Consider the following 17,371-nt stretch of genomic DNA (forward strand, 5'->3'; position numbering starts at 1 on the left):
CCTGGAGAGGCCCTGACGTCTGGGCAGGTGTTGGGTGCTTGGAAAGGTTTGGGGAGAACATCCCAGACAAAGAAAGAAAAAACATCACCTTTACAAAATCAGGGTAAACATGTGGCAAGAACCCTAGAATGATGCTGGAGAGCTTTCAATTTCCTTAGGAACCGTGCTTTAATTAGGCACCGACAGAGGTCTGTCACTGTGTGAGTGTCATTCTCAGACATAATAGAGTAGTTCTGCCCACCCTCTGCCCCCATTACTTTCTCTATTTATTTATTGTTTTGGGGAATCTTCCAAGCTGATTCTGGTTTGCTGGTAGCTTATCTCATGGTGTGACCTCTTAGTTATTAACTTCCTTCCTCTGGAAACAGAATGAGATGATCTCAAATGTCCTTTCCACCTTTGACTTTCCCTGAAAAGCACGTACTGAAGCAGAGGCAATAGTCGTGCAGTGCCCGTGAGGGGCAGAGGTGGCCACTGGAGACTGTTTTCTTCTGGGCCTGCTTTCTGCCCCCTCCAGGTGTTCTTACAGTGGTGAGCCACCTTCATGCAGAGTGTTGTTAGACCCATTTGGAGAACATATTAATTAAAAACTCCAGGCAGCCCACATGACTTAATCAGGGCCTCTTGTCTGTGGTGGCACACAAAACCTCACTGAGTCCTGGGAGGCCTTAGCCTCTTAGACAAGCTCTTTCTAAAAACAGCAATGGGCACGACTCCTGACTAAGGCAAGTGAAGAGCAAACACCACTGCCGCTCTTTGGTTTGGGGCCAGCAGGGGGTTCCGGACTCAGCAGTTGAGTTCTTCTTGAGCCTTCCTGGTTCCTTTTGGGATCTCCCTTTTTGGGGCCCTGAGAACTATGCTTAGAGTGAAACCACAGAGGGGAAGCAGTGGGTAAGAACTGCACAAGGGTTCCCTCTTTGCCTCCACTATGAGAGTCAACTTAAATGCCTCCAGATCCCTCCTGCTTAAACACTTCCACAGCTCTCCCCACTTACAGCAGTTGTAGAACTTGGCCGCAGCCTGGTTCTGATTAGAGGTCCATTCCTGGACTCATACTTGCAACACCAAACAGCCAACTGTTCCCCTGCATAAAATAATTCTCTGCATAAAATGCACTTTGTTTGTGCCATCTCTGGGGTGAAGAAAGGCCTCTCTCTTTCTCCTCACAGCTGCCTAACCTGTCCTGCCCCTATCCTTGCCCCCATCACCTACCTCCTCTGGTAAACTCCTAACTGCATTTGAGAATCAACTCTAGCACCCATCTCTGCATGGAAGACTTGCTTTTTGGTGCTTCCATTGAAGCTATGGTAGGCTGAATAATAGCTACCCAGGATGTCCATGTCCTAATCCCTGTACCTTTTGAATATTCTACTTTATATGACAAAAGGGACTTTGCAAATACGATTAAGGATCTTCAGATAGAAAGAGTAGCCTGGATTATCCAGGTGGGTCCAATGTAATCATTAGGGTCCCTATAAGTAGGAGGCAGAGAGGGATACTATTATAGAAGAGGAGAAGGTATATAAGCAATGATTAGAGTGATATGCTTTGAAGATGGAGGAAGTGGCCACAAGCCAAGGAATACAGGCAGCCACTAGAAGCTGGGAAAGGTAAGGAAACATCCTCCCCTCAGAAACTCTAGAAGGAACCAGCCCTGCTGACAACCTTGATCTGAAGCCAGTGTTATGGATTGAACTGTGTCTTCCCCAAATATGTGAAGTCCTAACTCTTGTACCTGTAAATACAATCTTCTTTGGAAATAGGGTGTTCTTTCATGTTAGGTTAATGAGGTCGTGGCAGTGTAGGGCGAATCCTCAACTTAAATGACGTCTGAGCTGTGAAAGGAGCAGAATAGACACAGAGATATCCAGAGGGGGTAGACAGGCAACATTTGAAGATCTTCTATAAGCAGAGAAATGCCAAAGATTGTTGGCAGACACCAGAGCTAGGAGAGAGGCTCACAGAAGAAATCGACGTGGCCTGGACCCTGATTTGGACTTTTATCCTCCAGAACTGTGAGAAAATTAATTTCTGTTCTTTAAAGTCACCCACTTGTGGTATTTCTGTTTTGGTAGCCCTAGGGAACTAAGACACAGAACAGAACTAATTTTGGACTTCTGACTTCCAGAACTGTAAGAGAATACATTTGGGTTGTTTTAGACCAATAAATCTGTGGTAATTTCTTCCAGCAGCAGCAGGAGGAAACTAATTCAGCCCCCGTGTGCATCCCTTCACTGAGGGTAGCAGATTGTACTATTGATTCTGGTCGTGTATTGGGCTCCCTCTGGCTCTAGATTATGAACTCTTTGAGGACTAATCCTGTGATTGATTCATCTTGTTATCCTCCCATGCTAACAGGGTGCATGAATTCAGTAAATATTTCTTGAACAAATAAATGACAGGTGAGAATTACTAATATTTAAATAGCATGTAATCCTTGTAGGAGAGTTTCACTTGCATTTTATCTCATTGGCATCTCATTAACCTAGACAGGGTAGATTTTCATTAACCCCATTTAACCGATAAGAGACCACAACTCAGATAGTTGAAGCAAATTGCTCGAAGAGACAGAAGGCTACTGTGTTGTTGTTCTTTCTGGAACATTCCATACCTACAGCTCCGATGAGACACATGAGGAAGAGAAGCCCAATGCAGGAGAAGACATCTGTGTTCATGCGCTGCTCGATCTTGCTGCGTTTGTACCGTGGGCCGCTGTTGTTCAGCATGGCTTTTGTCTCATGGCCTTTGAGAGAAAATGAGGAAATCAGTGCCTATTTGCCTCTGGCCTGGAATGCACTCTTGGCTCTTCTCACAGGAGCTTGTCATGAAAGTGAGGCTTTGTTCTTTAACCAGAACCTGTCCTGCTTCAGGGAGGTTGCTGAGAACAGCTGTAGAGTCCTGACCTAATTTTTTAGCAGATACTTATTGAGTGTCCGCACATACCAGGCGGAGCTACCACCTGCAGCCTGTAGGGGTTGTGCCCTACGCCAGCATTAGCCTCAAGCAGCCCCCTTTCTATCTTGGGGTGCTGCATAAAATTTTGTTCAAAGAAAGAACAAAAAAGTTTGAAACTACTGATCTCATCCAGTCACCTCGTTTTTCAATTGGGGAAACTGAGGGCCAGAGAGGGGGAGGGGCTTGCCCAGGGTGAAAGAATAAATTAACATCAGAGGAAAATGAGAACCAGGATTCTGATTCTCGGCCTGTATATCTTTTTACCAGCCCATGGTAGGTGCCTTCACTCCAATTTTTAGGAAAATAAACCCGTTGCAGTCAAGTTGATTCCAACTCTTAGCCACCCTATAGGACACAGCCCCATAGGGCTTCCAAAAATGTAATGTTTATGGGAGCAGACTGCCACATCTTTCTCTTGCAGAGCAGCTGATGGGTCTTAACCACCAACCTTTCAGTTAGCAGATGAGCGCTTATCCACTGCGCCACCAAGGCTCCTTTGTAAGAAAATAGGCCTGTAATGATGATCTCGAACATTCCTTGGGCACATACATGCCAGGCCCTGTTATTAGAGCATTACATGAATTAGCTCCTTTAATCTCCACGCAATCCTAGGAGGAAGGGACTATTATTTTTCCCATTTTAGAGACGAAGAAACATGAACTGAGAGGTCACATAGCTGATGGTGGCAGAGCAAGGATGGGAATCCAGGCAGTCTCCATGGCCCTGCTCAGAACTAATAGAATGCCCTAGGACTGGAGCAAGGCCTCAGAAAATGTTCATTGACTGAATGAACAAATATATGGTAAGCAGATTGCTTTTATTCTTCCAAGAAACAGCCATTCTAGTCTGTCCTAATCACGAAAGGCTCTGCTAAAATCCTCCCTTCTCTTGGTCACATTTCCTGTCAGCCCAGCCTGAATTCTTCCTGTTCTGATGTATTTACAGACAGGGCCAAATCTCAATAAACGATGTTGCACAATGTTTTACAGATTGCAAGAACATTTATATTCCTTTTCTCTTTTTGTAAGAGTCCGTGGGTGGCGCAGTTAAGTGCTTGACTACTAACTGAAAGGTTGGCAGTTTGAGCCCACCCAACAGTGCTGGGAAACCCTAGTGGCGTAGTGGTTAAGAGCTATGGCTGTTAACCAAAGAGTTGGCAGTTTGAATCCACCAGGTGCTCCTCGGAAACTGTACGGGGCAGTTCTACTCTGTCCTATAGGGTCGCTATGAGTCGGAATCAACTTGATGGCAATGGGTTTAGTTTTTTGTTTTCAGCGGTATTATGGAAGGAAGACCTGGTGATCTGCTTCTGAAAGGTCACAGCCTTGAAAACCCTATAGATCACAGTTCTACTTTGCAACACATGGGGTCTCCATGTATTAGAATCAACTCCACGGCAACTAGTTTGGTTTATTTTTTCCTTTTTTTGTAAGCCAGATTAGCATTCCCATTTTACAAATGAGGTATGAGGCTCTGAGATAGTAAATTAGATGCCCAAGGCCACCCAACTATCTAGAAACAGAGCCAATCTGGAGAGCAGCTCTTCCAACTGCCTCTCCCAGCCCCAGCTGGTGAGATGATTGTCTAGTTTGGTCCTTTGCTTACGATTCGTTCTTCTTGTTCTTCTGCCTGGAATGTTCTTCCTTCCCTTCTTAGCTTGGCTGATACTTTCTTGTCCCCTGGGTCTCGTCTAAATATATCTTCTTCTGAGAAGCCATTTCCATGGTGCCTTAGACTAGAGCAGGTGCCCTTGTTGTGAGCCCCCACAGAACCCCACACCTTTCCCTGTGCCATTGTCCATGGCCCGTGCTAGACAATACTACTAGCCCATGAGCCAGGACTGTGTATCTTTCCCCGGTGCCACAGTGCTTAGAACATGGTAACCAGTAACTAGCTGTCCTCGAGTTGACCCTGACTCATGGTGGCCCCAAGTGTGTCAGGGTAGAACTGTGCTCTAATGAGTTTTCAATGGCTGAGTTTTTGGAAGTAGATCACTAGGCCTTTTTTCTGAGGTGCCTCTGGGTGCACTTAAATTTCCAACCCTCCAGTTAGCAGCCAAGCATGTTAACCACTTGTACCACCCAGTGACTCCTAGGACATGGTAGACATGGTAGGAAACTAAATATTTGTTGAATGAGCTCATGAATGGATATTTATAAATCCTGAATCAAGTGTCAAAGTATAGGGAGGAAGTGAGAACAGTAATCACTTCACCGTGGGGAATAAACATCAACAAATACTCAGGACTGGGCGCTGCACTAAGCCTTTCAATGAAATTTCTTCTAGAATCTTCACAAAGTCCTATGAGCTAGGTGCTATTATCATCCTCATCTTAAAGGTGAAGAAAGCCAGGTTTAGAGATTGCCAGCTTCTCGCCCAAGGCCCCACGGCTAAGAGCTGAGAGCCAAACTGCGACTCTGTTTTTCAGTCAGAGCCTGTCCTCTGGGGCTGCTGAATTTTAACTACTGTTCTATCTCCTCAGGAGTCAAATTAGAAAACTCCAGTCACATATTTTCTGTGCAAAATTAAAGAAAACCAGTACATCAGCTCCAGCAGCGAATGGCTTTAATGCTGTTTAGCTGGTTGCTTTGTGGATTTAAAGTGGCAACAAAACAGTAGGAGTGAACAAACCCCAGGCTTATTAAATTAGACTCCAGTTGCTGCAGTTGTGAGAGGTTCCTGTGGCACCATGGGCTCTTTCAGACGGTGCCGATAGGGCTGCAGCCTCTCTGCCTGCCTCAGGCTCAGCACACACAGGGGTACTGAGGTCACCCCTTCCCTTACCTCTTCACCACCTTCTGAAAGTCTCTGTGGATCCCTCTGTTCTTTTGGCAAGAGTTGGTCTAAGGGGGAGGCAGTATGGTGTTGTGGTTAGAATGTGGGCTCTAGAGTCAGAGTTCGGCTCTGTAGATACTTGACCTTGGGTTACAGGGAGTTAATCTCAGTAGACCTGTGGCCTTGAGTGACCTCAATTTCCTCATCTGTAACAGAGGGGTTAATGGCTGTGTGTATACTGGGAGAGGGTGGATTAAAGTACGTAAAACACCTAAAATAGTTCCTGGTACTACACAGTAGGGGCTCGTCGAATGTTTAGTTTTATATTCTTATGATTGTCGTCATCATCATAATGGCAGCTGGGAGGAGCACATACATGCACACTGGGTCTCTTCCTTCTGGAAATCTTACCTTGAACTTCCTGGGCCTCTGGCTCTGAGGTGCTCATATTTTGTCCATTCATAACTCCAGACCAGTCAATCTCAACCAAGGGTGATTTTGCTCCCTCTACCCCAGGGGACATTGGCAATGTCTCAAGAAATTTTGGGTTGTCACAACTAGGGGGAGGGAAAGTTGCTCTTGTCATCTAGTAGGTAGAGGCCAGGGATGCTGCTAAAAATTGTATAGGACAATCCCCCATAACAAAGAATTATCCAGCCCCAAATGTCAATAATGGCGAGGCTGAGACCTCTGTTCTTGATAATAACACTAAAGATGATTATTACCATCTTGCTCACATTTTTTTCATGTGCCAGGCATTGTGTTAAACCCTTTTTCCACAAATAATCTCATTTGAATTTTATAATCCTATGAGGTGGGAACTATTAGGCTCCATTGTGTTGAAAGTTTAGCCAACTTGCTCAGGAACACGTAGCAAGTGAGTGGATTTCCACCTCAGTAGCCTGACTCCCAGAGCCACAGTTAACCCTCTTCCAAATCTGCGCCTTCCTATCTCACTTCCATCACTCACTCAAGGCTGCTTCTTTGTTTCTGTTTAGTCAGACAAGCAAAGCTCTAAGCCTACCTTTTTTTTTTTGGAAAGTTGGTTTTCTGTAAGTCTACCAGATGGCGTTGAACTCCACTGCCAAAGATCCTTAATTAAAAACACTTACCTGAACTGACAGATACAACTCCCCTTCCCCAAATTAGGGAAAGCTAGATAGATTAAGACATTAAAAAAAAAAAAAAAATTTTCCTCTGACAATCCCAAAATGTGAATTTTATAGTAGATTGATGTTTAAATGCTCTTCTAATGACTACAAAAAATGGGCCTCTATTCTGTGGTGCAGTGGTTAAGAGCTATATGGCTGCTAACCAAAAGATCAGCCACTGGAATCCACTAGCCATTCCTTGGAAACTCTATGGGGCAGTGCTAATCTGTCCTGTAGGGTCACCGTCAGCTGGAATCTACTTGATGGCAACAGGTTTGTTTTGTTTTCTGGTTACTCAGACCCAAACAAATTCACCCAAACCAAAAAACGAACAACAACAACAATATTCCAAGGTGTCCTGAGGATATTAATGGGTAGAAGACCTTGAGAAATGTATTCTGGAGCATTCTACCAAAGGTAGATACTCCTGGGAGACTCTTTCCTCTACAGTCACAGAAGTCTCCCAGTTGTTCACTTAACAACAGATACTTATAGAGTTCAGACATTTATGCAGCACCAGGCAGTAGGTACTTGGGACACAGCAGTCACAAGACTGTCATCAAAGACTTTAGATTTCATTGTAAGAGGTGCTGCTGTCATCTTGTTTCCACACTGGAAAGCAAAATCAAAGTGGGCAAGAGAGATGGAACACCACATTTTGACCTATAAAGTTAATAATGATAATAACACAAATACAAGTAAAAAACAATGGCTAAAACTCATGATCCCTCACTTTGCTAGACCCAGTGCAGGAGGCTTTACATACACTGGGTTATTTAATCCTCACAAGTGCTCTATAAGGCAGGTAACAATGTTCTTATTGTATAGATGGGGACAAGGAGGCAAAAAGTTGAAGCTAAGTTTAGCAAGGCTATTCCTCAGGCTCAAGCAGGTAACTTCCGTCTTGTCTTTAGTTAGTGTCATAAAACCAGAAGAGGTGAATGAATGTGGATCCCTCTCCCTGTCTTGTTCAGAGGAGTGATATTAACTTGGAATCTTAAGTGTCTTGTGGATGAAGTGAGCCACTGTCACTCTCAGTCTCAGTTTGCTTAGCTGAGAAATGGGAAGTAACATGACGTTACCCCTCAGAGCTGTAGTGGGGCCTTGCTGAGTGAAGATGGACTTGGAGGCTGTAGGTGGGGGTGGGGGGAGAGAATGGAGGAGAGACAACAAAAGAAAGGGACAAAAGAAACTGTCCAAGGACAATGACCTGCGTAGATGACAATGCCAACGGCCATCTCGGTGTTTCTGATGGTGCAGCCTCGAAGCAGAAGACTCTCACTGCCAAAGCCAGTCCTGGTCTTGTCAGGATGCTCCCTGAGAATGAGGAAAACAGGGGTGCTTTGGTAGCCTCTCACATGCTGTCTTTAGTTAGTGTCGCTAAACCAGAAGTGGAGAGTGGACGCGATCCTCTCCTCCTTACCAAGGGAGTGGTATTGACTCAGAATCTAACCTCTTTCACATTTAAGCACGCTCTTCATTTCTCCTAGGTGGAGGCTGGACCATCAGAAGGCAGTTGTCCACCCCCGTGCAAATCATTATTTAGCCACACAACGGGCAGGTCTCAGTGGTGAAAAATGCTTGGCTTTAATTTTCACACTCAAAATGGTTATAGGGCCAAAATGTGGGGAACTGGCTTCTGGCTGTACCAGGCTGGAGCTGTGTTCCCTTTAGGACACATTCACACGTTCAGGCTGAATGCCCGAGTCTATAGAAGACCCTAGATAGTCTCTCTTTTTATACCGTGAGACAGGTAAGGGCAGGTCCCAGGGAACTCTCGTTTTGAGATACACTACTCACTCAGCCTCCTGTACTATCCTTTCCTCGTTCAGTCTCTCGTAAAATAAACAGACCTTATAAATCCAGGTGGTGTAGTGGTTAAGTGCTATGGCTGCTAACCAAAATGTCGGCAGTTCAAATCTACCAGGTGCTTCTTGGAAACTCTGTGGGGCAGCTCTACCCTGTCCTATAGGGTCACTATGAGTTGGAGTTGACTTGACGGCAATGGGTTTTTTATTTTCTTTTATAGGAGATGGACAGTTGCCTTTGCGCCCAATTTACTGGAAGGCAGCTTCTTAAGGCAGAGAGTTTCTTCCTCTAGCCTGAGGGAACGTGGCAGTCTTCCACCTCAAACTAGAAACTCAAGTCCAGGCAACTCCCTGTTATTACCTGGGATCTGGCCCTTATTCTCCTTCAATGCTATTCTTTTGGAATTTTCCAGAAATTTTTACTATAACTTTCCAAAAACATTATTCAGAAAACAATAATCTGAACCTGAGGGGTTTTTTTTCTCCTGATAGTTCTTAAATATTCATTTCTCTACGTCCCATTTTAAATGTTTTATGTATATTAACTCGATTAAGCTTCATGACCGCCTTATAGGATAGGTCATGTTATAACCACTTTGTTGATAGGGAAACTGAGGCAAGTTCATAGAACTTGTAATGGTAGAATGGTAATTTATGTGTAGGAAGTCTGACCCTATAGTGCTATACTGCTGTTCCGTATGACTTTTAATGCTATTCATTCCTTACTGTATTTATAAAGCACATTTACTTACATTATTTAATTTGACTCTCATAGCTCAGGGAAGTTAAAACCCGTTGCCGTAGAGTCGATTCTGACTCATAGTGACCCTATAGGGCAGGGTAGAACCACACTACAGGGTTTCCCAGGAGCAGCTGGTGGATTCAAACTGCCAACCTTTTGGTTGGCAGCCATAACACTTAACTACTGCACCACCAGACAGATGTTATCCTTACTCTTGAAAAAGCTGAAGCTCAGAAAGGCTGAGAGATTTTTCCAGAGCCACACACCTAGTACATGAGACATCCTAGGGCTTGGAAATCCAAGCCACGGGCACCAAAGTTAATACAATTTCACCACAGTAGGGCTCCTAAGGAGCCCCAGTGGTGGAGTGGTTAAGGTGCTTAGCTGCTAACCAAAAGTTAGCAGTTCGAGCCCACCAGCTGCATTCCTCGGGAAAAAGATGTGGCAGTCTGCTTTTGTAAAGATTTACAGCCTTTGTTTGAAACGTTATGGGGCAGTTCTACCCTGTCCTATGTGGTCCTTAGGAGTTGGAATTGACTCGACGACAGTGGGTTTGTTTTCTTTTTTGGGAGGGTTCCCAAAGTAGTGCCTTACTAACTTAACCTGAATCAGAGTCGTTTCTATTTTTAATTCTTCTGACTCTATCAGGGAGGATATCTCAGTTTTGTGCTGGAATATCATTAACCGTTTTCTGATACCCACTTATCTTTTTAACACAGAGTAGGCTTCGGCAAGCAATAGCCTGTAGTCAGCCTAGAATGACACTGTTTTCATTTAATTGTACTAATTTTTACTGTTACCTTCTATGTATGGCAAGTGATCCTGGTTTTCCCATAGGGCCAGAGAGACAAATTTTTCTTTAGGAATAAATTTAAGAAAATAAAATAGGTCAATACAAATTTTGTAAATAAAAATATAGCTGTTTTATGAATATGATTAAAAAAAATGGGACAAGAATGGCTGAAGTTTAAGATACACCATCACTGCCTTTCTCTATCAAGGAGGGGGCTGGCTATGAGTAGAATATTGGGCTAATGAATCCTGAATGCTTCCCTGTCAGTTGCTTGTTGCTGAAATAACATTTTTACGATGCTCTGAGGTGATAACATATGATAAAATGTCTACCTTTCCTAGTTGCAATGTTCCTTTTTCACTGGATTATAGAAAAGGGTTAGCTATCTCATAGCTGGAAACGCTGGTGGCGTAGTGGTTGAGTGCTATGGCTGCTAACCAAAGGGTCGGCAGTTTGAATCCACCAGGCGCCCCTTGAAAACTCTTTGGGGCGGCTCTACTCTGTCCTGTAGGGCCACTGTGAGTCGGAATCGACTCAACGGCAATGGTTTTTTTTCTTTTCTTTTTTATCTCATAGCTACCACTGTTCTACTTAGTGCTGTTTGTTTACAGGAATGCTCTATTTAATTGACTCTAGAGCAGCGTTTCTCAACTTTGGCTCTATTACCATTTTGGACTGGATCTTCTTTGTTGTGGCGGCTGTCCTGTGTGTTGTAGGAGGTTTAGCACCATCATTGGCTTCTACCCACTAGATGCCAGATGCACCTCCCTCACTCAGTTGTGACAACTAAAAACATCTCCAGATATTGCCAAATATCTGTGTGTGTGGGAGGTGAGTGGGTAGGATGGGGGCAGGGAACATTGCCCCAGTTCAGAAAGACTGCTCTAGAGAAATCTTTTTGTTTAAAAGTTGTATTTTCAAATCTGACACCCCAATCTTTAAAACAGAGCATTAAAAGCTGTTTATCTTCTAGCCGGTCTGGGCAGCCACAGAAAAACTGCTTAATAAAGAGAGATCCACAGAAACTTTGGGGGAAACCTGGAGGCCTCAAACCAGTAGGTTTGCTCAGGAAAATGGTACAGACCATCTGTGAATGCTGGACCTGAGGACATTCTCCTTGCTGAGCAGAGGATGCAGGACCACCCTGGAGAATTGTCCTTCATTCCATGGGTTGGCTACTGGGCTGACTAACTGGTCAATAGGGTTTATCCATGACACTCAGGCAGGTGGGAAAAGACTGGTCTCTAGGGATAGCAACCAGGGAAAGGAGATCCTGGGTTGAGTAGAGCTGGAAAAGTCCTGACCTGAAATGTGTCTGAGATAGGTGGGGCCAAGCCCAGGGTGAAAGCTGAGAAAGGCTAACTGCCGGCACAGGCTGTTGGGGTAGAAAGGATCACAAATTGAAATCTAGCAATAATGGCACTCTCTAAGGGGATAAGGAAAATGACTCAGAGCAAGGCATGAGCCAAATCCACAAACGTCGGCACTCTTTGCTAGAGCTCCTTGGAAACCCTGGTGGAGTACCAGTTAAGAGCTACAGCTGCTAACCAAAAGGTCAGCAGTTTGAATCCACCAGCTTCTCCTTGGAAACCTTATGGGGCAGTTCTACTGTGTCCTTTAGGGTCATTATGAGTTGGAATCAATTCACAGCAACAGGTTTTCTACCTCACCAGGCACCTGCAGTGAACAACTCCACTTCCCCGTGAGTTCATGCCCTTCTCTGGCTGTCTCCATCTGCTCTCTCTCTATGCCTTTTAAAAATAATTTGCCTTTAAAAGCTACTTTTTCTCTTATATTGTTCTTATCCTCTCCCCTCTCATATTATTCCTCGTTACATTCCATATGACCTCAGAAAATGTGGGTGGAGGGACAGCATAGACATCCACATCCCAAGAAGTCCTCCTAGGCCTCGTTTCAGGCCCTACGGGTAGAGCAGCCACCATATTGGGGCTGAGCTCTGGACGGCGGGGCAATGGACGACACACCAGAGTTGGAGAAAAAAGGCCTGGATTAAAGTCCTGGCTTTGTCTTTTCCTTGCTGTGTTGTGACTTTGGGTGAATCTTGAAAAGTTTTAGATCATTATTTCCCCATAGTAAAGTAGGAATCATAATAACTCACTTCCTTGGGTTGTTGTGAAGCTTAAAAGAGGCCATTTTCTGTGAAATAACTTCGTAAACTGTTAAAGCACCACATGAGGGCATTTATTCACCTGTTACCATTGCTTTTATTTTGCACTAGCAGTAGTGGCCTGATGTGAGAGCAGAATCTTTTTTTAATGGATGGTAGAACCAAAGTTGAGGAATATAAATAACAATAATGCAACAGCAGCAAACAGCAAACCAAACTCGTTGAGTCAATTCTGACTCATAGCAGCCCTATAGGACGGAGTAGAACTGCACTACAGAGTTTCCCAGGAGTGGCTGGTGGATTTGAACTGCTGACCTTTTGGTTAGTAGCCAAACTCTTAACCACTACACCACCAGGGCTCCAGCAGCAGCTACCATTAACTGAGTCTTTACATTGTTCCAAGTACTATGCTAAGTAAGGGCTTTGCATATGCTAAACAACTTAATTCCTAGAAAGAAAAATCCTATGATGTAGATATTATAATCTTTATTTTAGAAATCCCAAACCAATTGCCACTGACTTGACTCTGACTCATGGCGATCCCATGTGTATCATAGTAGAACTGCTCTAAAGAGTTTTCAGTGACTGATTTTTCAGGAGTAGATTGCTGGGCCTTTCTTCTGAGGTACCTCTGGGTGGACTCAGACTTTCAAACTTTCAGTTAGCAGCCAAGCATGTTAACTATTTGCACCACCAGGGACATCAATCTTTATTTTACAGATGTGGAAATCAAGGCCCAGAAAGGTTAATTTATTTACCCAAGGTCATACAGCTTGTAAGTGTAGAACCAGATTTTAAGCTCAGGCCTGCTGAACACCAAAGCCTGTGTTCTTAACTACAATGCAATACAAGCTCTTTCAGAAAACTGATCTTAATTCATATTTGCCTCCTTAGAAGTGAGGATGTTGAGACTTTGTCTTATATACTGTGGACACATTATCAGGAGGGACCAGTCCCTAGAGAAGGATATCATGCTGGGTAGAGGGTCAGCAAAAAAGAGGAAGACCCTCGGTGAGATGGATTGACGCAGTGGCTGCAACAATGGGCTCAAGGATAACAGCGATTGTGAGGGTGGCTCAGGACAGGGCAGCGTTTCATCCTGTTGTACGTAAGATCGCTGTGAGTCAGAACCGACACAACGGCACCTAACAACAACAACAGCCTTCCCTGAATAAGGGAGTGATTGTGTTTCTGATGCTGTTTCACCAGAGGGCTAGAGAACTATTAGAGAATTTAACCCTGCAAGATAATTAACTGTCACTCCAAGAAAAAAAGTTAAGTTTCTCAACTTAGGTTTCTTTGGCTCTTCTTTATGATAACAAGAAATAAGCTCCCTCAGAATCTAGATGTCTCTTCACCCATTTCAAGAAAATATGTTTTCTAGTTGTAAAGGAGATATTTACAAGAAGCTCATGGGCATTAGATACTTACATATAGCCCTTAAATTTGTTGAGGTTGTTGTTGGGTTTCTCACACACAATGGTATTGTGGAAATGTTCCGGTTCAAACAGTGCCTCCTACAGGAGAGAGGACTCTTTGAGGTTATTAAGTCAGAGGGATGTAGTTTTAATAGATCATCAGGATTGCTAATCACTGCTGGAACCCTTGCAAATAGGGTAATCCCTGCTTTGTCACACTGTGATAGTTGTGTTAGAAGAAAAAGTTAAATCCTTGCTAAAGAGGAATAAGTAGATGCAAATGAAAAATTGGGTGCTAGGCAGAGGGAGGTCCCTGCCCTGAATGCATTTCTCTAGCAAGTCTGGGTTTGAGTCTCTAGACCAGCACTGTCCAATAGAATTTACCATGAGGATGAAAACGTTCTAAGTCTGCGCTGTCAAATGCGGAAACCACTAACTACGTCTAGCTACTGAGCACTTGAAATGTGCAAATAAGGAACCGATTTTATAATTTTAATTAATTTAAATGGCTACATTGAACAGCACAGAGAAAGATGATCAAAAGAATGGATTATGAATCTGAATCTGGCTAGATAGAGACAGCCACTGCTAACATACTTCGGGGCTTTTAAAAAAGATATTCACACACATATGCACATGTGTGTATATGTGTACGTGCACACATACACACTTGTGTATTTCAAAAATGAAGTTTAGCGTTCATATATCTTGAGTATTTTAAAATTATTAAATTTTTCTACAGCTTGACTAACATTTGCATGGAAAGAGATTGTATGGACTATACCACATTTCATTTCACTATTGAATATTTACGTTGTTTCAATTTTTCTTACTATTTGAAAAAAATCTGCTAGGCACTCCTTAGAAACTCCATTGGGCAGCTCTACCCTGTCCTATAGGGTTGCTATGAGTTGGAATCAACTCGATGGCAGTTAGTTTGGTTTTTTTTGGTTTGTGAAAGTAAAACAGTTGCCATGGAGTTGATTTTAATCCACTGTGACCCTATGCGTGTCAGAGCAGAACTGTGCTCCACAGGGTTTTCAGTAGCTGACTTTTTGGAAGTAGATCTCCAGGTCTTTCTCCCAGGGCATGTCTGGGTGGACTTGAACCTCCAAACTTTTATTTATCAGCTGAGCACACTGTTTGTACCCTTCAGGAACTCTGCTGGGAAAGTAGTAGCTAATAAAACAAGATGGCTAGCATTTTATTGAACTCTTACTTCTGTCAGATACTGTGATGAGAACTTTACATGAGTTATTTATTTATTTATTTTCAAGCTTATGACCACTCTGTGAAGTAGGCATTTTAATTATGGCCTCTTTAGAGATGGGAAAACTGAGGCTCAGAGAAGTTTGTAGGCTGCCTGTGGCCATACCAGGGCTGGATTTGAAACCAAGTCTGACTCCACACCATCTGTTCTTTACCTGCACAACACACTGCCTCAGGGTGAACATTCTTATAGCTAAGTATTTTAAACACACCCTTGACTGCTTCTCTACTTTCTTTAAGTATTTCAGTTGTACAAGCTCTTACAGCCTGATTGGGTGGGGGCACACAGCTGTAGGTGGGAAGATCTTGCTTTCTGATTCTACCCCATAAAGTAACTAATAATACTGTGTTCAATTCTTTGAGTCTCAGTTTCTTCATCTGTAGAATGGGACTAACACCACATGCCTGCACCATCTCATTTGTGCCTTAGGAGATAAAATCTCTGCGGAAAGGTTTTCAGTTATGTAGCATGCTATGTAAATAGAAGGTAGCAGTGCTAAAGGTGAAATTGGAAAGTTTCCTGGCTAGAGCTTTAGCACAGTGAGTGAATTTATCTCTGAGACTTCAAGGTACAGCTATGTAAAGGCACAAATTGATTCGAAGAAATGATAGCATTTTCCAGCTTTGTGTAAATATGGCGTCCACTGGATAGGTGGGGATACCAACATAAGCTTTCCATTCACTTGAAATAAATTACCCATCCAGGAGTTTCTAAAAATAGAAACTCCCTTTTCCCTGCAGGTATTGATTCTTTTAGGGACAAACACTTCCTGAGCTCTGAGATGATGACAAATCATGCTGTAATTTGTCAGCTGCTTCCATGGTTCTGATTAAGCCATGTGCCTCACTCTCGAGCCATACCACTCGGCTCGTTGCTGGGTGTCTCCAGCCAAACTCATTTCAGAGATGAGTGGCAGTGTCTCTGAGAGATGATGATCCTGCTGCAGTGACTGAGTCCCTGTGGTCTGTTTAATCACACCTCAAGGGGCTGGGTGGGTCCTGGCAATGGCGAAGTTTGCCTCTCTTGTCCCTCAGTTGGGGCTTCCCAGCTGTCTTCCTCCTACAGTGTCCCTTCCCTGGTCCCATGCTTTCCTTTACTTCCTGGCACTGGTTTTGGGGCCTCTGTCTGCCTTCCTCTCTTCATGGAGAGGTGACCTGCTTTTTCTATCTACCTGTCTGTCCCCGGTCCTTCCATTTCTTCCCAAGACGAGCTATATATGGAAAGGAGCACTTGGGTCCTGCTGTCTGCAAAGAAAACCATACAGGAGTTTCTGGCTTATTTTATTTTATTTTTATGGGGGGTGGGTAGGGTAAGCCTTCCCATAGCCTCTCTAATTTATACCCAGTCATCCCAAGGTGCCTGCATTCCTCCCACCTCTCGGCCTCCACCCTGTGGGGTGGGCACCCCATCTTCTCTCTGTCCCTTGTGCTCCGCTAAGCTTCTAAGCTCTTCTGCTGTTCTCACTACTGCCTTCTCTCACCTGCTTACTTTTAAAGTTTTTGCTGTCGTTCACCAAGTCCCTGGGTGATGCAAATGCTTCAGTACTCAACTACTAGCTGAAAGGTTGGCGGTTCTAACCCACTCAGAGGTGCCTTAGAAGACAGGCCTGGCAATCTTCTTCCTAAAGGTCACAGCCTTGAAAACTCTATGGAGCAGTTCTGCTCTGCACACTTGGGGTGGCTAGGAGTCAGAACTGACTCAACGGCAATTAACAGTAACAACAGCTCCAGGGATGCTGCTGGGGAGTCCATCTAAGTCAGGACAAGGGGAGTTGTCACCCCTTACAAAGCTATGGGAATTCTTATCTTGACCTTGTTTAGTGGTTTCTGATTCCCTCCTCTGATGGGTAGAGCCCCTTTCCCCACTCCATAGCTTTTCTCAGCTTGTGGAGGAAGCTCTCCTCACCTGCTTCTTCTTTCTGATCTTTTATATAAGGCCTTTGATGAAGGTCCCACTAACCAGCATAAGAGGGCTTGGGGGAGCTGTCAAGACACAGGTTCTTTGGGGCGAGACCCACCTGCCTCACGCATCTGTCAGTGAGTTCTCATAGTAACCCTAAGGGTTTTTCACTGATGTGCAAATGGAGGCTGAGCTAAAGTAATTGTCTTATGGTTGGTAAGCCAGGGTTAGAACCCGCCTCTCTAGAATTCAAAGCCAATCATCATCATCATCATATATATTCCTCCTCTTCTTCATTCTCCTTCTATTATTATGACTACCATTACTAAAAAAAAAACAAAAAAAAAAAAACCATTACTAGTACAGTATTTATTGATGCTTATTATGTGCCAGGCATCAACCAAGTACTTTATATATGCTATATCCTTTAAT

The 17,371-nt window shown here is 43.8% G+C and overlaps 1 protein-coding gene across 3 annotated transcripts in view; it reads right to left on the reverse strand.

Moving 5' to 3' along the window:
* ATP10B (ATPase phospholipid transporting 10B (putative)) overlaps positions 1–17,371 on the reverse strand; it is a 216,885-nt gene that overhangs the window by 69,670 nt on the left and 129,844 nt on the right. For 2 of the 3 annotated variants that reach the window (XM_049874266.1, XM_049874264.1), the window contains 3 exons: positions 13,784–13,869; positions 8,092–8,198; positions 2,612–2,743 (listed from right to left, as the gene is read on the reverse strand). In XM_049874266.1, the coding sequence (XP_049730223.1) occupies positions 2,612–2,743; positions 8,092–8,198; positions 13,784–13,869 (325 nt within the window). The remainder of the gene's footprint in view (positions 1–2,611; positions 2,744–8,091; positions 8,199–13,783; positions 13,870–17,371) is intronic. The other variant, XM_049874265.1, reaches the window with a different exon arrangement.

The sequence above is a fragment of the Elephas maximus genome, chromosome 2, assembly GCF_024166365.1.
Source record: "Elephas maximus indicus isolate mEleMax1 chromosome 2, mEleMax1 primary haplotype, whole genome shotgun sequence".
Taxonomy (NCBI): domain Eukaryota; kingdom Metazoa; phylum Chordata; class Mammalia; order Proboscidea; family Elephantidae; genus Elephas; species Elephas maximus.